Genomic DNA, 27,331 nt, shown 5'->3' on the forward strand with positions numbered 1-27,331 from the left:
CAGCAGTGAGGGTATAGTGTGATGTTATAGTTTGTTGTGAACTACTAAACAAATGATATCAGCATATTAAAATTTTGCTTGCAGAATTACAGTAGCTGAACGACAACCTCAACAACTTTTGCTATTTACCGCATTGTTATCCTGCTTCTTAATGAATCTTTCATCAGATAGCTGGGGCCTGTCATCTCCATTGGCAAAATGGCTTTATGGTGACCAGTTCTCTGGCTACTGACCAGTCTCATGGGTACTCCTACCTTTTGCGGAGGTGTCTATCAGCCACATAAAAATATCAACATCTATTCTAAGCTATTCGTCTAGGCTTTCTCTGAGGTCAGTGGAAGGCAAGAGCACCCCTAGTGGGCAAATCCACCTACAGATTGCTATGCTGGCTGGGATATAAAAAGTGGCTTTCTTACTTGGGGCTACTGGTATATATTCATAATCATCCTGCTCCTGCTGTGTGTAAAGAAGATGGAGCAACTCGAACTTGACATCTTGCTGCTGGAACATTTTTCCCAGGTAGCCGGAGGAATCAGGGTGGCTGTTTCGGGTCCTGGAGTGTGGCTCTTCCTTCCGTACTCGGCAGGTGGTAGGTGTTGGTGGGCAGGCTATGTGAGAGGGGAGGAGGGAAAGAGGGGGAGGTGGCTTCCTCCTGACGCCATTTCCGAGGGGCTGACATATATAAATGAGCCGGTTGCTGCAGTGCTCCGTCTAGGATCTTCAGCCAGGACACTGGCGCAGACACGCACAGTGCTGATCTCCCTCCAGGACCTCACCGAATCCCCCAAACCAGGGCCAGACTAAAGCTTTGCCGATCTCCTTCCCCGCACCCCGCCAGCACCATGAGCCCGAGACTTCTCGCCGTCCTGCTGCTGGCTGTGCCAGGTAAGTGGGGCTGAGCGAGCTCCTCGACCCCTCCCCCGTTCCGGGATCCCGCAGCACTGCGGGCAGAGCCGCCCCCACCCCGGCTGCGTCCCTACCGCGCTCCTGGAGCACCTCGGACAGCGACGGCTGAGGCCGCTTCAGCACCGCGGACAGCGGCTGCCGCAAGGTCACTGCCCGGGGGCCGCGCCGTGCCCGGCTAGTCCCCAGTCTAGAGCCACCAGGCTCCCTTCCCTTCCCTTCCCTTCCCTTCCCTTCCCTTCCCTTCCCTTCCCTTCCCTTCCCTTCCCTTCCCTTCCCTTCCCTTCCCTTCCCTTCCATCATGTGTGGGGGGGGAGGCACAGCATGCACACCTAGGGACCACTTCAACGAGGGCCAGATTCCCACCTCCTGCACTCCAGTTTTTAGCAGGATAGGATTTCTATGCTTGTCTACCAGAGGCAGAGAATAACAAGCTCTTTCTTTTTGCTCTCTCCTCATTTTGCAGCTATCTCCCTTCCTGTGACAAATGAAATGAATAAAGGGGACACTAAGGTAAGAATAAACCTGTAGTGGAAAAGGGGATCAAAGCTGAAGGATGTGATATTTAACATCCACTTACCTGGCTTATTCTTGGCTGCTCCTACTGAAACACCCTGTAGGTAGTGACAGCTGGGGAGATATGCATGAGAAATCCCCATATCAGGATCTGTCCTCCCCGTCTGCCTCCCTTTCAGTATTTACCCTTTGCAATTCCACTTTTGGGTACTCGGGCACAATGAGGTTGGGCATGGAGGTTGGGTATGACCCTTTCTGGTCCTCCTACTTTCAGCTTTTCAAAGCTTCCAACAGGAGGTGACTCAGGGGAGAGTAGGGGGGAGATATGATTCAGGAATGGGACTGTGTGTGTTTGGGGGCGTGTATACATCTGTCTGCCTTTGTACGCATGTGGTGTGTTACTTCTCTATGTGCCTGAAAAATAGGCAACTGGATACTCTCTGAGTGCTAATCTGTCCTCAGCTACTTCTCATTCTGTCAGGATGGATACAAGCTGTGTGTGACTTGACTGACCTTTTCAGCCTTCTTTTATAGGCCCTTGTGCCTACCTCCATGCATCTCTCTGATGTACTTCACACGTATGTGCACTCACAACTGGCTTTTGGCAGCTGGAAGTTTGGATATCTGTGTTTGCCTGTGTTGATCTGCAGCAAAATCCTCCCATCTCCTTCCTGATGTTACAATACCTGTATTTTTTCAGATGAGTTGATTTCTTTACTGCCCAAATTAAGACTTCTACTGGAATCAAAATACAAAAAGCAAACACCAACCCTTTCCCCTCTGCTTCCTGAACCTCTTTGTTTCCTGAAATCTTCAATCTGCACAGGGATTTTCCCCAGGCAGCAATAGTAGAGAGCACACTTGTGTCACTCTCAGACACATATTCTATAGTATGGTCTCCGGTCACTGTTATTTACAGAGTGAGTGCCATGAGAAACTCCTCCTCATCTCCTGTCAGATGCACCTGGGCATGAAGAGCTGTTGCTCAGCTAAGTCCTTTAGCCTGCTTAGCCCTTCCTGGGGCTGAGCCATTGGGTGCCTGCTTCAGGCTGTACACTGAGAAAGGAGGCTCAGGCAGATGCTTGCCCCTTAAAGTGCGATGGGCCAGAGCAGGATGCTCATTGGGCATTCCATGGGGAAAATCTATTAATTCCACAATTTTCCTTGAGAGATCCATTCCACAATATGCTTTATCTGTAAAACCTGGCAAGTCCTAGTAAGCTACATTTACTTTTTGCAAAAACTAACACAACTCCATGGAAATCTTCCCCCAAGGAAGAATTATCTCCCAAGCCTGTCCTCAATTTGGGTACTGCACTGAAACGAGTTTGAGCTGAGAGAAAACTCAGAGAATAGATAGGCTTTCCTTGCACCAAAGGGAACTGCACATGACCACAGCAGTTACCATATCTCTGTGTAGATGTATGCCTACCCTTACATTCAGAAGGCAGTATTTCTCACCTGTAAGCATATATTTCAGAAAGGGCCTGTGCATAGTTTAAATGTGGTGAGGTCTTTCCTAGTAAGGCTGTGTTCCTATGAAAATTTCTGTGCAGGGACAGTGTGACAAAGTCTTAAGGATTTAGTTACATGCTCACAGCTAGAGGACAACTATGGGAAAATTTTAGTCTGAATTTCTGTGCTGGATTAGTTAAATCTTTTAAATTTTAAGTGAGCTTACAAGCGAGAGGGAGGACTGGTTTTGTTTGTTTTGTTTTGTTTCTACTTGGTCAGATAGAGATGAGACAAGGGGAATTGCTTTAAACTAAAAGACAGGAGATGTAGGTTAGATGTTAGGTGGAAATTCTTTACTCAAAGGGTGGTGAGGCCCTGGCACTGGCTGCCCAGAGAAGTTATGGTGCTACATCCCTGGAAGCATTGAAAGCCAGGTTGGATAGGGCCCTAGGCAACCGTATTTGGTAGGGGGCAGCCAGCCCATGGCAGGGAGTGAGAGCTGGATGATCTTTAAGATCCCCTCCAGCCTAAGCCATTCCTTGATTTTGGAAAGGCTTCCCTTCATTTCCTGTTGTAGGTTGTTCTACCGTGACCTTTTGAAACCTTACTCTGCAAGATTTGATCTTACAGAAAGTTCTGGGAAGTGCTGGGATAACTGCATTCTCCATTTCATTGTTGCATTATTTCCGTGGTGGTTGTTACTTTTCTTTGTGCTCTGATGATGACCTGAAGTCATTTGAGAAATCTTCAGGAAGCTCGTACAGGGTGTTTCATTGGACCAGGTTCTGATAGGTAATGATGAGAAACTGCCCACTTCAGGAGCTGCATCAAATACTGAAAAAAAAAGAGGGGGGAAAAAAAAAGAGAGAGAGAAAGAGAAAAAAAAAGGAAAAAAAAGGCCCCAAATGTTGAGAAATGCAGAAAGGAAGTATCAGAATCTGTTGGGTTTTTTTTTTCCTTCTATTTAATGGTGGATTGAATTGTCACTAGGTCATCTAAAATCAATATTAATGGCCTCCTTGTGGTATCAGAGAATGATACCAGAGAAATTTCTCTTCTTTCTTTTTGTTCTGTCTTTCCTGCAGCACTGTAAATTCAGCAATAAATCCCCTCAAAAAGTACAAATAGATAAAGAGTTCAAGATTTCCTGTCTGTATCCTGTGAAAGCAGAATTCTCTCCTTACACAGGGTGAAAATTTGCCCATTCCAGCTGGTCAATAAATATATCCAATTGCTTGAATGAGTGACATTGTAGCTGACTGGGAATTGCTGGCTGGTGTCTAATTACTGCAGCTACAGAGCTCTGCTCTTCTGAGAATGGCACCTTGTGAGGGAGGTGAAGGCCCTTAGGGTCGCCTGCATAAACTATCAGCTACCCCAGCCATTAGGTGGCTGCTTGTGTGAAGAGCGAGGGCTGAGTAGAGGTGATGAGAATGATGCCTTCTAATTATACCCTCAGAAAAGGGTTCTGCAGAGGGCAGACCCAGTGTTTGTCCAGTCTGGAAAGCTGCCTCAGGCAGTAGCAAATGTATGGAAACTTCCTTGCCTTTAGATGACCTGACTCCATGTTCAGCTCTTCCAGTCTATAATAGATGAGTTCATCCAGGAAGTCAAGAACTCCTCCAGAGTGGGTTGCCCTTCTCTAGACCTTTAGAGCAGTATTTTTCAACTGCATCTGAGAGTATGATTTGACTTTCCTCACCCACTGTGCCTGGCTGCAGTCTAAGCAGAATGGCCTCCTCAGGGCTTGAATAAGAGTAATGGACACTTGTTGCCCTCTATGGCCTCCCACTGAGTCCTTTTATGAGGTACAAACTGGCACACTGACTTTAAAAATGATGATATTGAGTTCAGTATGCATCTATTGAGTATCTTTTTAATCAACCCTTGTGTGCAACCTATGGGGTGGGCTGAAGTCATGAGATCCTCAGCTGTGTCAAAGTAGCTCTTCCAATTGCCATGTGTCATTCGCTCATTTCTCAGTTTAGGGCAGTACCTTCTGTTCTTGTGTTAGGTGAAACAGGAACTGAACATTCCGTTCTGTCTCCATCAGAAAGGCAGAAAGTATCTGTGCCATCATCTGCTGCATTTCAGCCTAGATAACAGATTGATTTAAGAAAAAATAAAATCAAAGAAGCAGTGATTTTGTTCCTATTTTGTCCCTTTCTAGGTGATGAAGTGCATTGTGGAGGTCATCTCGGATACTTTATCAAAGCCAGACCCACTGCCGATCAGTGAGGAATGCCTAGAGACACTCAGAGGAGGTACAGATGTTAATTTAGTTCTGGGTATCAGCAAGAGGGGATTAGGAACAGAGAGTAGCAGGGTCTTGCTCCCCATGGCCCAGTCTGACATGCTCTGGCACCTGTCAAGTGGTCCCCAGCAATTTCACCTTCCCCATGGCCACCCCACTGAGCCTCCTTCCTGCCAGGCACAGAGCAGAGAGATGAGGCAGCAAATCAGGCCAGGGGACAGGAAAGAGCAAATGAGGAGAATGATGGAATTTGGAGTACTTTTGTATTTTCTAAGGGTGGTGGAAAGTTGTCTTTGACCACATTCTGTACCAAGTCTCTCCTATTGCAGATGAACGAATCATTTCTATCCTTCGCCACCAAAATTTACTGAAGGAACTTCAGGAAATTGCTGCTCAAGGTACAGTTTTACTACAGTTGTTTGGGAAGATGTATTTCATCAGTTGTAGCTCCTTGCAGGGTTCTTGTAGTTTTATTTGACATAAATTTAACAGCATAAAAATGTGTCATAAGGAACAGAGCTCCAGGATTTCCAGTGAATGCTGCAAGTGTAGGGAAACTTTTCTTACAATAACTCTATTATGTATCTGATGACTTAAATAACCTGCAGTGTAAGTTAGTGGCTACATACAGTTTTCCTATACAGCATATACATTTTGGGGTGGGAGAAAAACTATTCACATGTCCCCAGCACAGGATTGCAGGCTACAGGTGAGGCACATTCAAAGCCGCTGGGGTTCCCAGCCAGGTTGTCCAGCTGAGGCTGCAGCTGCTTGCCTGCCTTCTCCTTCTGCATAGGTTACCCAGCTGGCAGACCTGCCTTGCCAGGGCATCCTTGTGCCCTACTCCCTGGTAGCACAGCAGCCAGAGATGGCTGGGAGACACTACCACCAGATTGCCTAGAGAGTAGGGAAGCCACAGAGGCAGCAGGGAGTAATGAGAGGGAAAATGCATGTCAGGGTTAGGAGAGAGCTCCGTGCAGCTCCCAAAGCAATGATTTATTTGGTCCTTGCCTAAATCCTGTTGTGTGGGGACAGCAGATAGTGACCCAGTTGGGCTCCAGAGGTGCTCTGATGATCCAGAAGAAAGAAATCTGACCCTCTTCTGTGCACTGCATTGCTGTTCAGGCAGACCAGGTTGTGCAGAGTGTGCTCAATTGCCATCCACACTATGCAACACCATGGAGCTCCAGCTTGTTCTGCTCTTTCCTTGACTTGAACCCCTCACACCATTTTGTAATGATACCTCATGTATGGGAAGCAGGTAATCACAGCCTGAACATCTGATTAATCAGCTGAGGCAAGTGTCAGGTCAGCTGTGGGAGCACAGGTGAGAGTAATTTAGCTGTGCTCCCAGAAGGTGTGGAGCCTGACTCCACCTCTTCTAGACCTCATTTAAGGGCTGACCACCACTAAGGCAGCATCTCTTGGAGACTGCTCCTTGGTGGAGATCACCTCAGAATTTCCCAGCGAAGGCATCCATATCGGTGAGCTTTTCCTCATAAATAACCTTTTGAATATCTGTTATCTTCTTTGTATTATTCCACCTTACACCTCACCAAGAGATCAGTGACTGAGAGTGGAAACCTGAGGGGAAAAACTAAGGTTCCTTCCTTGCTCTCCTCTGTGCTAGCTTCAGCTGTTCCTAATCAGTCTGAAGAGCCCACACCCTGCAGCCCTGCCTCCTATAAGACTGGAGATACCTGAGCTAGCACTGGTGCCTCTGACTTTTGAGTTGAGTTGTAGAAGCAGGCTGTGAGCTGGGCTATTCATGGCTTGCTGAGTATGCAGATTCCAGTAGAATGTGGCTGCCAGGGAAGCACTGCTTGCCAGGACAACTGCATAGTGGTCCCACACTCTGTCTTTCAACTCAAAACTGTCTTCAGATGCCTTTGTGAAGCCAGCACTGATAGAGGAGGATCCCATCATCAGGTGAGAGGGCACAGGGACTCCCAGTGCTCACCTCAGGTGTGTGGGCAGCATCTGGAAGAAGGCAGTTATTATCCTTCATTACTCCAATGCTTAAGTATTTTGTTGGCCTCAGTGTGCTGCACCTCAGCATCTTTTATTCCCTAGTTCTCCATCAATATTTCTGATTTCCTAGCAACATTGCCTCTCTGTTTTCACAGAGACCTTTTTGTTCCTGCAGTTAATGTTTTTGATGATGGCTTCATTATCACAGTTGGTTCATGCATCCCCCATCTTACAGCTCCCCTTTGGCAGATATGCCCATTGCAGAAAATACACATAGAACTGTAAAGAGCACGGCTATTTTGCTGTCTGTACTTGCTGAAAGTACAGAAGGTGCTGCTTTTTGCTACTTTTTTGTTACCCAATGCAGGTGCCAGTGAGAGAACTCAGCAGCAAAAGAAAAACAGCGGCTTTGAAGATGAACTTTCTGAAGTCCTTGAAAGTCAGAATGATGAGAACAAGCAAAGAGGTCAGTGTCAGCCTCCTGCTGGGGAATCCAGGCAGGCTGTAAACAAGGATGTTCTTTCTGACAGCCTTGGTGTGTCCATCTGCTCCTCATCCAGGCCCGTCTCCTTGGGTGTCACATGCACCAGCAACACTGTGTTTGCTTTGGTCTGATTTACCAGATGAAACAATGTGGCGCTTCTGAGCTGTAGTAACTAGTGATGTTGTCATGGTTTTGTAATGCTGCTGTCAATATTCCACATCATAACATCATGTACAACATTACAAAACCATGACAGATGTTCAGGCTACCAACCTGATAGTGATCCCCTCCATACTTAGTGCTTAGGATGAGTTATGGTCAGGGAAACTCTGTCATGAAAGAGATGCAATAGCAAGGTGGGTCTGTTTTACAGCCTTCTTTGAATGACATTAGGTTATGGTCCCTGCAGTGAAATTTGAGCTCAAGATGTGGACAGACAGTCCACATAATACTATAGTCCTGAACAGGCTACATTTGGCTCATTTGGAGGCATGCAGAGCCACAGGAAGAAGCTATTGTATTGGGAGGAGGAGATGCCTATGAGGGGTGTGATGGTTTTTCACCCAGACTCCCCTGTTTGTGAGATGACCTCTCAAGAGATGTTGCTTCTCATTCCTCTCTGCAGATGTGGCACAACAGCGCTCTGAGGAGGAGCAGCCCACAGCATCCCTGGCTGAGCTGGCAGCACAGAAAAGCCAGCAAAAGGAAGATGTGAGAGAAGAAGGAAAAAATAGCCTGGAGGTGAGGGAGTCCAGGCTGCAGGATGGTGAGAAGGATGACCAGGATGAAGCAGAGAGTAACGAGATCAAAGATGCAGAGGATGCCCAGGGAGAAGAAGCTTTGGACAACCATGTTGACAAAGATCTGGGTGAGGATGAGCAACAGCAGCGAGGGGAAGGAGAGGAGCAGCGCAGAGGCCCCAGGAACAGCCTGGAGCTCGAGGAGAGAGAGCAGTCATCCAGGCAGGGGCAGAGCAATGAGGAGACAGCAGAGGAGCATGTGGAGCAGGAGGACGATGGAGAAGATGCTCCTGGAGAAGAGGACCCTACTGAAGCAGAGAGGTTACTTGATTTGGCTGAGGAGGACGGAGAGGCTGAGGAGATGCAGGAAGATGATGGTATGTATCTTGGATGATTGTGCTGTTACCTATCCAGAGTGAGATGAGAGTGCTGAGACAAGCTGATAAGAGGCTTTAGACCCTAAAAAGTTCAGGCAGGTGTTTACCAGGTTTACAGAAATACCCCCAGTGACAGTCACCCAGAACCCCTAAGCACCTGACCCACGGGATATGCATGGCAGTAGCACAGACACTGCAGCTGCCTTGCTGTGTGCTGCTCACTTGTCACCAGGAGACAATTCCTTGCCTTTCCTTGAACATCCTCTGTGATTTTGACTGCTGTCTCCAGTCCTCATTACTGAGACAGTGACTTGAGAGTGGGTATCCCAGAATCCTGGGAATAGGGGGACTATGTCACCTCGCATCTCCTCTGAAGTCTTGGTTCAAAGGTGGAGCCCAGCCAGGTTAAAACTCATGCTCACTTTTGTGTGTTATGCTCTTTCAGGTAATGACGATGCTTTGGGATTTGGCAAAGATGAGCAGAGCTCTGAAGAGGAGGAAGAGCAGCCGCGTGTACTGAGACGAGGAAGGCATCGCCTGGAGGATGAGGGAATGCAGGCAGAGGATGACACCTTCCAGTCCAGGGATGCCAAAAGTGAGGAAATGGAGGACGAGTCCTCCAGGGAGTGGGAAGACTCCAAGAGGTGGAACAAAATGGATGAGCTGGCCAAGCAGCTGACATCAAAGAAGCGCATGGAAGAAAATGATAGCGGAGAAGACCCAGACAGATCCATGAAAATGACATTCAGGTCCCACAAGTATGACTTCAGTAGCCCAGAGGAAGATGTGAGAAGGTCATGGAAGCATCACTCAAAGGAGGAGAGCAGTGAAGGATTTCCGCTTGCTCCCATGCCTGAAGAAAAGAAGGATGAGGAAGGCAGTGCTAACAGGAGAACAGAGGTTGGTGTACATAGGCTTAAGAATAAGTCCTGTCTGATTATTGCTTGGGAATCCAAACTGTGCTAAAGGGAGATGAGGATGATGCCTTAGTGTTATGCAGTCTGTATTGGTTCTCTGTGAGTTAAGATAAGGAGTTTGGTGATCTTCCTGTTTTCCAGACCTAGGTATTATTGAGGTTTCCACTCATCTATGCTGTCTTTCCTAGATTTAGTAATTAATGCAAAAATATTCCTTGCCCTTAGAGAGCTTTAAAAATGTGACAAGAGGATTGTGCTGGCCTGTGCTGGATACAGTGACTAGCCTTGCTGTGTGTTTTGTGTCTCTAATCCCCTTCAAGACACAGCATAGTCAAGTCTGTCCCAAGCTCAGGTGTAGGATGAGCAGCATTGCACCTCCTGGGGAGGCAAACCAGGGACAACAGTGGTGGGAAAGCAGGTGTTAAGAGTAGAAATGTCTGCAAGGGATGTGAGGCTGTCTGAAAATGCTTCATTCCCTCGTGCCTCATGTGATGTTATGCAACAGCTCAGCATGTCCCCTGGAAGACAGGAGCAACTGTTTTTGTTTCTTTGATGTTGAAGCCCAGCTCCTGTTAATATGAGCCACAGAGGGCTGAACACAGGGGCTGGGAATGGGCACTACAGTGCTCTGGGACAAACATCTCCATATGTGCTGGCAGGGACGGAGGCAACACTCCCACATCTCCCCATTGCAGCAGGCAGGTGGCATGGCTCCAGCCACACTTCCCACCTCTATCTGCTCCCTGTTGCCTCACTTCTGCTCTCATTGCAGGACCAGGAGCTGGAGAGCCTGGCCGCCATCGAGGCAGAGCTGGAGCGTGTGGCCCACAAGCTGCATGAGCTGAGACGGGGCTGAAGGCTGCCACAGCTGCTCTCCACCATGGTCTCCTTTCCTGGTCTCACGCCAAGTACGATGAGCAGAAGCACCGCGCCTTGGACGCTGGCCCCATGGGTGCCAGGCCCGCCTCCCTCGCAGTAGTGTTGTGCCCATCACCGCTTCTTGCCCCCACGCAACTCTGTCCCCTACGGGTGTCCACGTGCCCCATTGGGCCACTGTAGCCAAGAAGTGTGACCTACACCTGTATTTTCTCTCTTTTCTTTATTTTTATTTCCACCCTCCCAGCTTCCCCAGCACCCCTTTCTGTTTTTTAAGACAGGAGAGCTCTCTAGGAGGTTCTCTTCCCACCGGTAGATTCACTGGGTAAAACTGCAATAACTTGTTACCTTTTGATTAAAAGCTGAGAGCTCTGACTGTAATATATTCTATATAAAAAAATTATCTAAGGAAAAATAAAACCATGGTGGGCTCCTTGCTTTCTTTGCCAGCTTCGGTGTCAGTGGGCTGCGTCCCCTCACCACCACACACCCCAGTGGCCCTCCCATCCTCACCACTGCACTTGAATGGCTCCATGCACCTGAGGAGGGGGCTGAGGAGCCTCGATGATGGGTGAACACATGAGAATGTCAAGTTATTCAGGCACTGCGAGTGGGTTTCAGTAAGAAGTTCATAAATGGGAGTCATGGGGAGAATCAGGAGGTGCGGCCTGGAAGCACCATCCTGCCCCTTCCATCCCCTCAGGCACTGCTGCAGGAGTAGCCATGTCCTTAGGCAGGGTATCAGCTGGAGGGCTGGGCAAGCTGGTTGGCTCCTAAATGTCTGCTCAGGAAATGCTTGGGAACCATAGACTTTCTTCAAAGGGAAGGACAGAGTTCAGGGCTGAGCAGGGCACCTGATCAGCTGGTAGATACTAGCTGCCAACCAGCAGCAGCTCTGTCCTTGGAGATGACACAGAGCACTGCTCCGCAGGCGGTGTTTACATGAACACAGGCTGAACCTGCCTGTTGCTTAGCAAAACTTAATACTGCTGGGTGAGACATCTACCATCTCTTGCACTAGACAAAACACAGTCCTGGTTAAAAACCCTACTAGGTTTTGAGTAATCAACATTTTGCCATCAGGATCAGTCCAGAAGGCAGCACTAGGAATAAATCCCTAAGCACAGCAACAGCCTGAATCCCAGTGATACCTAGATGTGCTATGCAGTCATTATATAAACAGCCAACTTCCCAGTAGTCTTACAAATTAAAGCCAAACCAACTGAACCTTGATAGGAAAAGGGGAATGGCTTTAAACTACAAGAGGGGAGATATAGGTTAAATGTTAGAAATAAATTCTTTACTCGGAGGGCAGTGAAGTGCTGCCATAGACTGCCCAGAGAGCTGTGGGTGCCCCATCTTGGGAGGTGTACAAGGCCAGCGCTGCCTGAGCTGGTGGCAAGTGGTGGGGACTAGATGATTTTTAAGGTCCCCTTCAACCTAAGCCATTCTATGATTCTACACCAGCCATGTTCACTAGCAGAGCTGGTTCAATAAAGTCCAAAGTAACAATGACACTGAGGAAGCTTCCCACAGTGAGCTACTCCCATCACTGCCCTACCCACTCATAAAGAGAAGGCAAAGTAAAATTTGTTATAAGGCATTTATTTTCATTATGTGTTGGAAAGGGACAGCTCCGTCTTCAAAACAAGTACAGAGAGAATGCCACAATACCTACTGCATATTGCTTTACTGTTGAAACCAAAACATTGTCCATCACAGGTGCTTGGCAAAAGAAAGAAAAACAATATATTACCATTGAAATCACTGCTGTTAGATGAAAGCACCATCTCCATTGTCAGATCCGATCAGTCATGCAACTGAAGATGCCAAATAGCAAATATTTGTTTTTTTTTTTGTTGTTGTTGTTGTTGTTTACAGTAAACCATGACTTTTTAAGGTGTTTTTTTTTTTTAAATCATTCTAGACAAATTTAAGTACAAAATGGGAATCCCGTTTCAGAAATCATAGTGAAGAGGGCTGAAGCAAATCACAAGATGCACGTGTCAACACTGCACAGTCGGATCTGAACACACATATTGACAGACTTAAACCTGGCACAATGAATGGTCCCCGGGCCTCAGCCATGCTGAAGTGGGGAGCACAGCTGGCATGTGAAAGGACAATATCCAACATGACCCACACGTGAAGGGCCACTTGTCTCAGAACTGCTGGGATCCCAAGGAACTACTGTTACTTGATTTTAAGAATGACTGCATCTCAGTAGATGGCTCTCACAAAGGTATACACAAGCCGTATCATGTACTGCATTGAGAAATAAATAATAAAGGATACACCTAATACAGCTTTTATTTATTTATTTTTTACAGCACTGACTTTACAAGAGGATAAACAACTCATGTTTAGGGGCTGCTAACACCTGAAACAAAGAAGTCACTATTTTATACTCAACATATACTCAGCCTTTTAATAACTTTATATATGTATATATGACTTTTTTCACACACACACAAAAAAATGTTAAAATAATTTATATCTAAAAACTATTGTGTAAAGAATGAAGGAGGAAATAAAAAGTGGGTTTCTTTAAAAAGGATGGAAGAGGAAGACCTGAATTTCACCAACTCCATTCACTGTTCCAGCTATTTCTAGAGTGTTGAGAGATTTCCAGGCCATCAATCAACTTATAATGCTCAGGAGCCCCCTGCAAACTCCAGGCACGCTGGACAAGGCCACTGCCTACTGAGCTCATGGCTCACAGACAACTGCTGGCATCAGCCCCAGTGGATTCAGGGTGAGAAATGCAGGGAGAGAACGTCTCCCAAGATTGCTATAAAAAAATAACAGAGCCAACTCCTGGCCCAATGGTATCACAGTGGCCCCTGACCACGACTTTATCCCCAATCCTCACCTACCTCTTCTCATCCCTCTTCTTCATCAGAGTATATTTTCTTATGGTGATTTTTTTCTTCCACAGGGAAACTGCACTACCACTAGGGATGAACCAGTCTCCAAGAGTTCCCTGTACACAAAGCAAGAACACCTGGAGCCTGTGCTTGCTACAGATGCTATCATGCCTGTGTTCCCGAGGATTTACTATCCTAACACTTTCATCTGCACCCAGATCCTCTCAAACTTCGACAGACTTTAGCAATTAGTGTGGCCATGTAAACATAACAGCATCCACAGAGGACGTGAAACCCACTCCGTCAAAAGCTCAACTTTTGATGGCTTGGGTCCACACAGAGTGAATAGGGAAAGGAAAGGAAAGGAAAGGTAGTGAAGATGTGGAAAGTACTTTTCTGGAGGTTACATTCCTCTGAGATAGGTATTAAAGCAATATTACAAATAAAATCAGCAACGCGTGTCACACATGAAAGCGGGAGGAGATTATATTAAAGGAAATATCTTAATCTACACAAAGCATTTTCACATCCTGCTATTACGAAACACACAGCTGCAACACCATAAAGTAATTGTATACTGAGTACAGAAATCAATACATCTCTGACCAGAAGGAGGGAGGAAAAGAAAATTAGCAAAGTAATGCAAATGAACTCCTGCAGTACGCACATGGGGAGATGGCTACAAACTCAAAACGGATTCTATTCACTAACAAACCCAATCCTAAGATTCTCTGCACCACTCTGGAAGGTAAGGCTGCAAGCGAGTGTGAAAAAGCCTGACCCGTGGTCACTGCTGCCACACCAAGACTTTGGGGAACCCACGTTAGCTGAACTGCTGCTAAGCCTGGGGTTTCTTTTTGTTGGATGGAAACAGGAGTTTCCTTTTTCCTTTGTTTTGTTCTTTTTTTTTTGGTCAGTCAATTCAAGCACCTTTGGCCACCTGCAGTCAGTGTTTGTGCCCTGCCACTCCGATCCATGCACTGCTCCATGCAGTCGCTCCTTGACTGGGCACAGCCCACAGCTGGCTGAGGAACATCAGCCTCAGCTTGAGCCATCCACTGTACTTCCCTCCTGTCCCAGGGCCCGGCTCTTGGTTTGTACCCATCTATGAGGACAGCAAATGAAGCTGATGGTTCTTATTTGACTTGTTGCAGACTCCTCTGCACAAACACTGATGTGTTCCAAATGAAGATCTCTCAGCAAATGTCTCATTCCAATGGTCTGAACAGGTCTGGAAGAGCCAGACACGTGCTTACCAAAGGCAGAAGAGCTGCAGGCTAAGAGTGTCAGTGCTGGCACATGTGGTCAGGCTGCACTTCTACACTGGGTTTTCTGTATGACCCAAATGTCCTGATGCAGTCACTGCAAACCCAATGTAACATGGCAACGTCAGTAAAAGGGAGAGGATGATGGGGATGGTTTTGCATTAAGTGCACTACTAATACCATTCAAGTTCTCTTCAACAGGGGATAATCTTCATCTACTGAAGTCAGCTACATAATTATAGCAGAAATCACAGTCAAATCTCCTCCATCACGCTGACACAAAACCTGCAGGAGATTCCAGCCAAGCTAATGGTGTTCTTATGGACTGAAAACAGTGAAGCAGAACAGAAGCAGATCCGTAAGAAGCAAACTGGTGACCACGTCATTTTAACTTAATTGCTCCAATCAACACAGCAGCAATAGCTGTGCCTCTGAAAACATAGCAATAATTTTCTAACCCACAATAACAGAATTCAAACAAGACATTATGGAAAATCTCCCCCAGATTGTCCGCAATTTTAAGAGCAAGGGTATTATGGTATGGTCTAATATTACTGCATTTCCTTACTTTAAAACACACAAGAAAAATAAAAGGAAAAGACTACAGAACAAGAACTAAATTACTGTGAAGCTTATCATAAATCAAAGCTATCCTAGACTTACCAAATGAGGCAGCAATTCAGAAAAGCACTTTAGCACAGGCTTAATAACATATGTGTGCTCCAATGTAACTGTATGTCTGGACACTTGGTAATTTACAGGTTTGGCTTTCAAAAACCGGTCTCCTAAATGGCCTGTGAGATTGGGCGGCACTCTAATATATGAGCCACAACAATAATTTCTGCAAGGAAATATAGCAATACAGCAATCGCGTGGTAATTTATGAGAGAACTCTATTGTAATGCCACATCACAAACAGGTACTTGCATATCTGCACCTGGTAAATTAAAGTGATACAGATACATTTGATAAATAAGAAATAAATTACAGACTATGGGAAAAAACGTCGCTGATCACACCAACGACCTAAACTTCTTCTTTAGTTACAGCCAAGGTCTGGAGTAATATTTAAATATAGCATTTCTGTAAGCCTTCAGAGAATTACAAAATAAACTTTTAACAATCATTTGTAAACAAGTTTAAAATGCACAATTATATTTCAGTAGTTTATTTTGGAGAAATAAAGCAGTGCAAAATAGGCCAACCAAAATTCAGAAGGCAGCCAGGAAAATAAAACTCTCATTTGATGTTCTAACTAGGAAACAGCATACAGACATTTCAATTGGATCCGACACTCAGATTCATGTAAACATACTTCGTTTGAAAGGTCTTCAGTTACTAACTCAGCTTTAACATCATCGCTTCTATCCCACCACCAAATTAAAGCAAAACAAATCAAAACAAAACAACCCCAAGCCATAATAAAGGGAGCAAAAGGCAAAAGTCTACAAACACTCCACCAGTTGGTTACACGAAAGTACCATACAAAAATAAGCACTGGCAAATTCCTTCCTGAGGGTATCTTTTGTTACACACATAACATAAAAACACTTTTTATTTTCAACAAACAAATACAAATCCCAAACTGTAGATGTCAATTTTATTTCAGTCACGGCTTTATGAAAGGTTTGGTCTATCTTGAATACTCGTATAAACCCACACCTATGTACATCTGACTCACTCACACCACTATGACCCAGACCTGCAAGCTGCACTCAATGTGGGGATCAGCAGCCTTGAAGCATACAGGGATTGCAAAGAGAGCCCAGCTTGGGGCTGGTCTGCAACAGGATAGGAAGCTGGCTGTATTGATGTGCCCTGGAATTCTACCACGCTCACAAGGTCCTCCTCTCTCATTGCAGACTGTCCTCAGAAACGCAAACCCAGCTACAGAAATTTCTCTACGATGGCACTTGGCAAACAAACCCAATCTCTCCCAGAGAAAAATGAGCTTGCACAGAACAACTGCAACACAATGCCCTCTCCTCCAGGACTGCTACCATCAGGTCAGGATGGTGGCACTTTCTACAGTTTACTGCTCTCTCCATGGTGTGCCCAAGCTTTAAGCTCTAGATCATTTCTTTTTAAGTGGTAATGCATTTCCTCTCAATCTAATGCAGGATACTAATAAAATGGCATTAAATACTGCAGTGATGGCTGCTTTTTGAATACCCACCATAGAAAGACTACCATACCTGCAAGCTAGGAGCTGAACTAAGGACATTTTCTTACCTCCATGCCTCTTAAATATATTTTAGGGAAAGAGAAGGCCACTCAGTGAACCATAATAGTGTCTATGTTCTCAGCACTGATAGACTTGGGTACTTCCAGTTTAGTGTTCAGAATTGGCAAAAGCTGCAGGAATGCTCAACAGCAGAAGATGCTGCCATGCTAGAAGATGCAGCAGCAGGTGAACACTGCAGGTTTACTGCACATCTCAAGAGACAGAACATGGCTGCGCTCACTTACAAATAGTATGAAGCACCACTGCAAACAACCTCACCTGCCCACCTGGCAGCTCACAGTAAGATACGCTAGACAGAACTGCCGCACGCCGCTGTCACACAAAGGTACTCATTCTGCTTACATATCATTTGCAAAGGAAAAAAGAAAGTGCAGCACCGTGGATCTGTGGAAGGCAGCAACTGCGTTACACCTAGACCAGGTGTACTGCTGTAAGCAGGATGCCCGGCTCTGGTTGGCAGCCTTTCAGCAGAGCTGTCCCAGAATCCTCACAAGTGCAAGGTAAGGAGAATTAATTTCTCTGCTCAGAGATGAGCTGCTCTTCTAGAAGATGATGGAAAGAATGTTATTTCATCAACTAAATCACTCAACTTAACAACCTGTACCCCTTTTTCAGCCTCTAGTCTGCCTGGATCAGATGCATTTTGCTGTCGGCAAGTGTAGCCAGAAGCTGCTGGTGACTAAAGCAAGGAGGCCTGGGGTAAAGCTGTGAAGCAGGAACTGGGGTGGCTGCTTGGTACTGAGCCCTTAACAACCAGCATGCTCGGTCCCATCAAAGAGCTGCGGCTCACAATAAGCTCTCTGTCAACACCCTGACAATGCTACAAGAGATTTGGTTTAGCGATACTGAAGTTGTCTTTTGCAATGGCCTACCTGGAAAAAGGAATGGGAGGATTTTAGGCAAAAATCTCTAGCACTGTTACATTCATACATTCCATTTCAACATTATTATCTCCTTGATACCACGAGGTCCGACTTTAAAATGCTGGTCACCAGTGATTACAAAGAACAATAGAAACAAAAGAGCAACCCTCCCACAATGAAAGGTCTAGTGTTAAATCCCACGCGTGTGTGTAAACTCACTATAGATTTACAATTGGAATCTGATGAAGTGGAGCTGAATCACTTTCTCACCCTCCTCTTTTCGGACCATTTCATCAGCAAATCAGGTTAAATCAAATGGAAGGTGTTTTGTTTTTAAATGGTTATTTTGCTTTTTTTTTTTGTATTGTGGTTTTTTGTTTTTTTTTCTTTTCTTTTCTTTCTTTCTTTCTTTTTTTTTTTTTTTGTTTGTTTGTTTTGTTTTTATAATTGTACTATTACAGCCTGATCTGCTTCTGGGACCACAATTTGTATCCCTGCTGCTTTTTCCTCAGTCCATGGCATTGGTAAGTTACTGGGAGGAAGCTTTTGTGGCCAACGTGGCGACGCAGTGCTGCTGGAAGCTGGGGGACACTGCTGAGTTGCAGCCTAGTCTCTGGTGTTGCAGTTTTACTGAGCTGTTGGTCTCGCTGTCCACAATCCAGGAGGAGTCTTTTCCCATGACGCTGCGACAGCCCGTACTCGCGCAGCATATCCGCTCGTCCATGATCCCGCCGGTCTGCTCAGCCAGGAGCTTGCTGCGGTTTAGCTGGGTCACTTCAGGTGCCTGACCCTGCAGGACAGCGGCGATGTGGTTCAGGAGATCTGTGAAAAACTCGGAAACGCCCTCATAACCTGAAAAGGGGAAAAACAAAGAAAGAGGAAGAAAATGTAGCTGAGTAGTTTCGAAATGTTCTTTGAATGGTTCTTCTACTTTATTTCGTAGTCTGTCCTCACCCTGCCATTGACAATAAAAAGCTTTTTTCCATGATGCCACTGTGACTGAAAGCACAAGCAGGATAGCATAAAAGGGAACAGAGACCCTTGCTGCTAAAATACTTCTGTCCAAATAGTTCAATAAGAGGCACTAGATCACTTCTCAGATTTTCTGCTTCCTTTTCCTCCCACATACATATGTATACTTATAATTTTAGGTATACCCTATCATTTGCTTCCAAGTCCAGCCTTTCTCCTAAGTTACAAGCTGTATTCTAGCATCAATTTTCTGCATTCCATTGCTAGGACTTACTACAGACACTTGCTCTAAAGCACAGATTCCTTGAGGGTCTGTACCCTCTACAATTTCCCAGCAACCTTTCAGTTAGGGGGACCCCAGAGAAGAGCACAGCAGGCCCTGCCCCCTACAGAAAGGCAGAGTCTGACTGGAAGAAGCAGTGTGGTGCTTGTCTAATCTAACCTAACTTAGCACCCAAAATGTGTTCCCTGCTATGAACAACGCCTAAAAACAAAGCCAAGGAGACTAAATATATTTAAATGATACAGCATTAGGTAGAAACAGTGGGATTTGGGGTCAGCACTAAAACCACCTTTCTGCATAGTTCTGTTAAGAGATTCCAGACAATCCGTACTGCAGAGTTTAACAACAAATGTCTTGGCTAAAACAGACAGTCCAGGAGATACTACATACTTTTGTGGCAGCAGGTGTACAGAGTTCTTGGTTTATTTTAAACACTCTGGTATAGACACAATTTTATTATTATATTCATTTTAAAATTGAATCAGACGCGACACATCTATATAAGGTCTTGAAATGGAACTTAGCTACTACTGCAATAGCTGAAATTGGTATCAATTTGATTTAGTATTTGGAGGTGATGTGACATTCAATGTATTAAATGTGCTAGGCTGATTGTTTCTGAATACCTATAAAAGTATTTAAAGGTGACCTAATATTAATACAGGGGACTAAAGCAATAAATGGCAGTTTAGAAGTTCCACATGAATAGCACACATTCACACAGATCAGCACAAGAGCAGAACTGCAGACCACAAATAAATGCACATTTTAGAACACTTTTAATGACATGACAGAAGGCCAGAAGAACCATAAATAACTCCATTTGAATCTCCCTTCTCCTGTGAAAGCCAAATTTCTTTGGCAATAAGAAACCAGCTTCCTGAAAAACACAGGGTAAGAGGACAGTTCAACCTTGAGATAAATGTGGTGGTTTTGTGGGGTATTTATAACCCACACATTAGCTAACTCTTATGTAGGCTGCCACACTGCTTTGGATTTTACTGCACTCGCTCACAATTCTCTTGGGTACTCCCAAACAGGTCTCATATCTCTACTGGTTTGAGTGACAACAAACAGCTCCCAGTTTTCCTGTCTCTAAGACCCTTACACAAATTCACCGAACAAATCAGCTATTTAAAACCTTCCAGTGGCCAGTCACCCACATTATACCCCCCATCAGCCAGGGACAACTGAGGCTCTTGCAGTCGGCCATGGGAGCCAGAACAAGATCTCCACCTCTCTGATAGAGGTGCCTGTTATGCTTTCTTGCTTATGTAAAAGACATGGGATTAGCCTTCAAATCTACTCAGAGTCCTCCTGGCTCCCTGGGAATAAGCCATCTCCATAGTAACAGCTTTAATATTCGAGAGGAGACCCATAGACCCTAGATGGTTTTATGTCTGCTTGCTGAAAACAAACCAGCCTTGTCTGAAGGCACATGGTAAACTCACAAAGTAAGTTGCTTTAAATATTTAATAGGAATAAAATGGCCAGTTACAGAATCCTGAAATCAGCAGATGTTACAGTGTAAGGAAGCTATACATTTCAGATAACCTTCTCTCTGTGCCAGCCCACTGCACACTGCATGGAAATGCCCAAATAATTCTGCTTGGTCATTGAGAATAAAGTTCATACAGCAAAAAAAAGTATGTATTAAAAAATACAGGGAAGGGAGGAAGAGGACCAGCGTGTCTCAGGTCCTGATCCACAAGATGGGGATGGCTGCAAAGTGTCAATATTGGCTCTTCCTGTTCCCTGGCTGCTGCTGAACATCTTTCTAAAAGACAACTGTGGGACATCATCACTATTGTGACAACAAGGCATCAAGAAGGGTAACCTAAATTGTAGCTTCAGAAATCAATGGTAACAAAGTCAGGGCTTACGTTACACAGGCAAGCAGTCAGAAGACCCAAGAAATTCACCCAGGAAATCCACAGAAAACAATCACCCTGTCTCCTTGAGCTTTGCAGAGCCACTAAGTGCCCACAAGCACATTTAAGCCAGCATTACTGATGTTACCCTCCAGATTTTTAGCAAACTTTCCTTCAGCTGGCGCATACTCTGGTTTTCTTCATCTTCACCAGAGGAAAGAGAACTGGATTGTCCACAGCCTGTATCTGTGGCAATGTGCTCACACACACAAACCATGTGCCCAGACCCAGTGCCTTACCTCCCAGTTACCACATAAGAGCTCACACAACCTGCTGAAAGGCTGCTGCTCAGGCTTGCTGAGATCAGCTGCTGTGATGCAACAGCAGGCTGCATGGAGCCTCTTTTCTGTTACCTGAGGTCAGACAAACATAAAACCCACATGCTACGTGACAGACCTACAGTTAAATATCTCAGCTGGTAACCACAGCTAAATATAGCCCAGACAGTTTTCTATATAACAGGAGACACAATAGGGCTTCTAGACATTTATCTTTAACATCTTTCCAAAGTGCCGCTAATGCTAAATGAAGCAGATAACAAATAGCCTCCTCCTCCAGGTACATCTGCTCTAAATCCTAATGTTAAATTAATCTCAACATGATAACCATGGAGTGGCAAGGTCAAGTGAGCTCCAAGCTGGGTAGACATGAAAGACAAATGGACAAAGAAGCCAAGCCTTTGGGCAGCTGGACAGGACTTTGGTCAGGCCTGGCCCCAAGGTGCAGCTTGAGCTCCATGAAAGAGTAAATACCACTGAAAAGACACCTCTTCCTATCCCTTCCCACTAAGCAGCAGTACTTCAGGTCCCCAAAGTGTCTAATTTGGCTTCCATTTGGCTCTACTGCAATCCTTCCAGGACAGGACAACTAGAGGAAAAGAAGTGAGGGAAAACCCCATCCAGGAATTGAGTGGTTTGAACCCACTGCTGACACAGCCCGTCAGGGACTCCTTTGAGCAGTGCTGGATTTCAGCTTCTTGTTAGCATAGAGTTGGCTCCACTGATACCCTTGCAGCTGCTCATCTTTGAATCAAATTGGCCCATGGAGGGAAATGCATCTGCCTGGACTGAATGTGCTTTTGAGCAACAGGGACGAGACGTAAATTTTCTTCTGTTGAATGTTACCCCATTACTTCTCCTATGATCTCAGCAGCTTTAAGATCAGCTCATCTCTCTCAGTACTGCTGTCTTTTACAGGTTTGAATATTGCCTCGTTTACCTCCAGCCTTCTCTCTTCTGTATGTTTGGTCTCTGCTGTTGTCCTCTAAACTTTATCCAAGTAGTTTTCAACACCACGGTGATAAAGCTGGTAACTATGTTCACTACTCACATGGTCATTATCCAAAAAAAATCCCATGTGTGATAAAATGTTCAACTGTGCGCAAGAAGCTTTCCTGTGCTCTCAAGCATCTTGAAAAGATTATTCAGTTGATGCCTATTCAAAGACCAATTACTGTGCAGACTGAAATGCAGGACTTGCTCTGAATATCAGAAACTGTTGCCTTAGGATAGACATAAAGCAGAGCACAAAACTGCAGGCAAGTTCTGCAAGGTGATGCCACTACAAGGAGATTTCATGTCTCTTTAAGTTGCTAAATTTGCCACAAGCTGTTGCCCTGTCTGGACTTCCCAATGTTTCAAGAAATTAAGTAGTTTGGTCTGTACAAAGCGTCAAATTTGAAACAATACCTGCAAATAAAAAAGTCACCGAAAAGTACAGAATGAAAAACAGTGCAAAATGCAGGATTGCAAAGAGATGTCTTGAACCACTGATTTCAACATCCAGTGTCTGAAATATGAACCTGTTCATAAAACTTACTTTGCTCTGACATCTGATTTAGGTTGTTTCACTGCTCTTGGCAGAAGACAGTTATCATGGATTTGCAGAATGAATCAACACCATATGGTAGAACCAAGCAACAAAGCGACCTGTGAATAGCAGGCCTGGTGGTTTAAGAGGAAGCCGTCACAGACAGGTGAGGCACAACTGGGCAGCACCGGGATTGAGGATTTGGACAGAAAGATTAAGAAGATTGGTGACTTAGGGCAAAGCTTCTAGTTGTAAAGATACCTCAGTCACACTGAAAATTCAACCATAGGCTAAACAAACTATGTAACAGCCTGGCAATGTCTCTGAAAAAAGACAAGACTATTCAGGTAATGATACAATATTTCCAAAGAGAAAAACTGCATGTAAAACAGTTTCAGAGATTATTTAATCCTTTCCTATGTTAGGTTACTAAATCTAGCACGGGTGACAGAGCATTACTGTCTCCTGTTACACACACTTGTAACTCCTGACAATTTCAGTGGTTGAGGATTTTGTCTGGCTGCTTCCAAGGCATATGGTGCACTAAAGAGGTGGACAGATTTTCACACTTGCATTCTATTGCTGTATTCCTTATCCACGATCCATTTATGATAGCCTTCAAGGATATTTAAAACTTTATAGCAACTCCTCCACAAATGTGATCTTATTATCTTCCTTAGATTCTTGCTGTTGTTGCTTTTGTGCCCAAGACACCTTTCCATGGGGGAATCAATCTGCACAGGAAGAGATTTTCAAGGGAACAGTTTGCTCCTTCCGCCCCCTTAACACTTCTAATGGTACAGAGTCTGGAAAAAAATAATCTTGGAGGATCTCTTAAAATAGAATTTATTATTTCTCTCTTCATTTTCAGAATGAAAGACAGACCCAGGAAGTTCAAGCCCCAGCACACAGCCCTGTGCTTCAGTTCCTGAGCAACACCATGAAAGCCACATTACACCAGCCACTAAATTTTGACTCTATCTCCTAAAAGCTACTGCTTCAGTAGCACATTCCATATCTACATTAGGGTTTTGTCCTTGCTAGATTAAACACTTTCTGATTTCAGTACAATTCTGCATGTCGCTCTCCCTTTCCCCACCTGAGAAATAATTATATGAGACGTCGGCAGCAAAACTTCACACTAAGTACACACTTCATGGCTTCTGCACAGCATGACTGGAAAGGACTTTCTCACCTGGGAATGCATTTATATCAATGACTGCATGCTGCCCGGTCTGATTGTTAATGATGATATCGATTCCAAAGAGGGAAACTCCCAGAGCTTGCCGCAGTGCCTTGGAGATTTCCCGGATGACATCATCATCTGGCCGCTCAAACACTCCTTCGATTTTATCCAGCTATAGAGGAAAAGGACACATTACTAACAGTCTGAAACAGTCTTTTAAGTGCAAACATTAAATTTCATTTCCAGGACTCATATCCACCAAACTGCAGAGAACTGGTAGCATGAAAGAGAAACAACAGGAGCTTCTTATTCAGGATCCCACACACAGCAGAAGTTCACCTACTCTAAGGCACCTGGTTCTTTGTTTCATGTTGGTGTAGTTCCTTAAAATACACAACAGTGTAGGAATAAATTTTAAGTACTAAATCTTTACCTTAGAAAAATAAATTCAGCCAATTTAACCCTGTGCTGCAGCTGTTCTGGATATACTTCTGTTATAACAGCGTAGATTATGGCCTGCCTGTGTTGAGGGGCTGATAAGACAGACTTGTACCTGCTAGTTTCATCTGAACTATACAGCACGACTGCTGGTATCTTCAAGGCAGCAGCTAATTCAAAGGGGGTAGCTTTCACATGAATTTTCATCTGTAAGTTATTCTACAGACGTGTATTATCAAGAATAATTTAGATTATTTATGACTGGAAGATGTAATTTTTTCACGTTTTAAACCAGAGGTTATGCAGCAGAAGCACACTGGTATGCTTGCAGAAGCGTGCATGGAATATGTATATGTATGAGAGAGGTGGCAGGTAATTCACAAGAGCATATTCTCTACATAAACTTAAATTTACCCACAAAGGGATTTATGACTAGCACAGTTACAGCTTTAAAATTTTACACGTGCATCAGTCTTGCACACAATTTAAATTAAACACTGCTGACTACAGAACTGTTCCCAAATAGAGCTCAAGAAATGGAAAAGAACCTGAAGACGCAGATTTAAAGGACTCAGTCCCGCAAAGTGACTTTCACAGCAGGTGAGTACCTGAAGCTTTATTTGGATTCATATGTATAAAGCTTATTAAAAGGTCTGGTAATGTAAGCATTAATCTGTGCCAGCTGCTTGCATGACTGGACTCAGAAGACCCCCAGACATGGATTCAGAAGACACCCAGAAATGGCCCTTTGGTTGCAGCTCAGCCAAACCTGCACCGCAGCCAGCTAATAATCCTCTATGACTCCGTCCAATGCAATTTGTCTGAATTGTCACCGTTTGTCTCTCCTCACAGAACTGAGGAGGATTTATGCTTATGAAACTCTCCAGACAGGGAAGGGGCAGATATTTGTATTCAGAAGTCTCTTCTTCCCTTTGTCTACACTGGCTTTGGGGAGTTCAGGCCTGGTGTGTAGCAGACAGACCTGCTGATCAGTGCTTCCTCACCAGAGCTTAGTAAGGAATACCAGAGGGACACACAGCCATGCTGGTTCATTATACTGAACAGACCTCAGCCAGCAACATGGAAGCAGACAACTTAAGGAGAGCTGCTAGCTACCAGCACTTTAATATGAAAGGACTGGACAATTTTCCAGTTATGCTAGAGGAAAAAGAACAAGTATACTTACCGCTGTTAAGACAGATGATGATTCTGGCTTTGAGACATTGTGGCTATTGAAGAATATCGATTCTCTGTCTGGAATTAAAAGAAGGTTATAAATAACTGTACAGAGGATTTTAATTTCCAAAGGATGAGTGCAAGGAACAGCAGATGGCACTGCAGCCCAGGGAATCCACTCTTGATCAATTCTAGGTAGTTCCCTGCACCATCTGCCCTGAAGAGTGCTCCTGCCCACAGCTTGGACATGAGCACAGGCAACAAAACATGGCCCAGGACAACTGTGGTTTCCAGACTTCAGCCCTCAGTTAAACAAAACTATGAGACGTTAATAAAACTAGCTTTGATTCATATATCAAACAGAATCAATTAATAATGAAGTTAATTTCTATCACTTTGATACATTCAGTGTGACTGCTCAAATCAGAAGGCATGCTGGCCTCTGACATGACATTTAAGAGCAGCCACAGGGCCGTGCATGATAAAGATGGGAGAACTGTGAAAAGCAAACTTAAATCCACTCTAAAGTCTGAGACCACTATGTACTCTTCCTTGCTCTTCCTCCCATTCAGAAAGATCCTGTACTTTCAGACAGTCAGTTCCAGGGAGTGCCTCGCAACCGTCAGACCTGTTAGGTAGGTACTTGTAGCCTGGCCCCCTTGGAATTCTACTGATAGTGGAAAGAAGGCCAGACACCTATCCTAACCTGCCCACCCAACTTATTTTATATAAGCTTCCAGACAACTTCAGGGTTTTACACTAATGGATGAGATATTAGCAAAAGCAGTTTAAAAAAGATGCCTTAACATACTATCTTCCAGCAAAACCACAGCCAGTCACAGTATTTTATATGAACACAGCCTGTTTCATTTGATCAGGACACACAGCACACCCAAAAGTAAATACATCTGACCTACTGCCATACATACCTACAGACAAGGTCTTTTACCAGGATACTACTGAACTCCACATCAACTAACAATGTCCTTGTGTGTAGAAACAATGGTGAGCACACATTGATACATTAAGATCAGCAGAAATCACAAAAAGTCACAGGAAATTGGCACTTGTTTGTCCATTTCCTTCAGCTTGATCCCTTTCACTCCTGCTACCTGCTGGATTTTTCTGTTTGCAGGACTCCATCCACCATGAGCTCCAGGGAGCACCAAGCACCTTCACACCCTGTGTACACTTAGTGTGGCACAGCCCGAAAAAGACACATCTTTGCCTAAAAGGACCCTGTCTGTGTTCATCCTTCTGCTCGCTGATAGAGAGATCCATGCCTTGCTAATTCCTTCTTGCTTCTGATGCCCCACAGAATGGAGATCTCAGGCCCAACAAGAGGAAGGAATTTTTTTTCCATACAGAAAGTTTTAGAATCTTCTAATGAGAACCTTTCACGTGACTGCTCTCTAGTGACTTAGAGGAGGATCACTGTTCTTATTGACAAGACCATTCTTCCTGTTCTCCAACAGCCGGTATCCACAAAACAAAGGACACTTGCACCAGGGTTTTACAACAATGGGCCTCATATTTCGGGGTAAGCACAAGTGATTTTTAATTTAAACACACATATATAATCGAGGTAAAAATAGGGAAAGGAAGTTCTGAAGCCATGTAATCCAGGAAATCCTCTCCAAAGCACATTTATAAACAAACTCCGGAACAAATGATGTGACCTTACTAGGAAAACAGAGAATTTCTCTGTCTCCACGCTTGCACACTACACAAAACACTGTTTCTAACAGGTAAGACACTGCTTATTGTTGCATAAATATTTACTATATAAATGTCATTCATATA

The 27,331-nt window shown here is 44.6% G+C and overlaps 2 protein-coding genes across 4 annotated transcripts in view; one reads left to right on the forward strand and one right to left on the reverse strand.

Moving 5' to 3' along the window:
* Positions 1-709: 709 nt before the first annotated feature.
* On the forward strand, positions 710-10,913 carry CHGA (chromogranin A). The gene is made up of 8 exons (XM_015865243.3): positions 710-885; positions 1,370-1,416; positions 5,045-5,138; positions 5,458-5,526; positions 7,467-7,565; positions 8,209-8,700; positions 9,146-9,600; positions 10,390-10,913. Exons 1-8 carry the CDS (start codon positions 843-845, stop codon positions 10,471-10,473), a joined length of 1,383 nt encoding a protein of 460 aa, XP_015720729.2. The 5' UTR covers positions 710-842; the 3' UTR covers positions 10,474-10,913.
* Positions 10,914-12,794: 1,881 nt separating this feature from the next.
* Positions 12,795-27,331, reverse strand: part of ITPK1 (inositol-tetrakisphosphate 1-kinase) — a 117,845-nt gene continuing 103,308 nt past the window's right edge. For all 3 annotated transcript variants that reach the window (XM_085549394.1, XM_015865245.2, XM_085549393.1), the window contains 3 exons: positions 25,539-25,606; positions 23,924-24,086; positions 12,795-18,585 (listed from right to left, as the gene is read on the reverse strand). In XM_085549394.1, the coding sequence (XP_085405520.1) occupies positions 18,263-18,585; positions 23,924-24,086; positions 25,539-25,606 (554 nt within the window). In that variant the 3' untranslated portion in view covers positions 12,795-18,262. The remainder of the gene's footprint in view (positions 18,586-23,923; positions 24,087-25,538; positions 25,607-27,331) is intronic.

This window comes from Coturnix japonica, chromosome 5, assembly GCF_054131305.1.
Source record: "Coturnix japonica strain WE chromosome 5, WE-NBRP24, whole genome shotgun sequence".
In the NCBI taxonomy this organism is placed as follows: domain Eukaryota; kingdom Metazoa; phylum Chordata; class Aves; order Galliformes; family Phasianidae; genus Coturnix; species Coturnix japonica.

What these genes read in the sequence shown, in the direction of transcription:
- CHGA (XM_015865243.3), top strand. Translation starts at nt 843, where the DNA reads ATGAGCCCGAGACTTCTCGCCGTCCTGCTGCTGGCTGTGCCAG. An exon ending in CCTGCTGCTGGCTGTGCCAG is followed by an intron (nt 886 to 1,369) that starts GTAAGTGGGGCT and finishes CTCATTTTGCAG; the next exon opens with CTATCTCCCTTCCTGTGACA. An exon ending in CCTAGAGACACTCAGAGGAG is followed by an intron (nt 5,139 to 5,457) that starts GTACAGATGTTA and finishes CTCCTATTGCAG; the next exon opens with ATGAACGAATCATTTCTATC.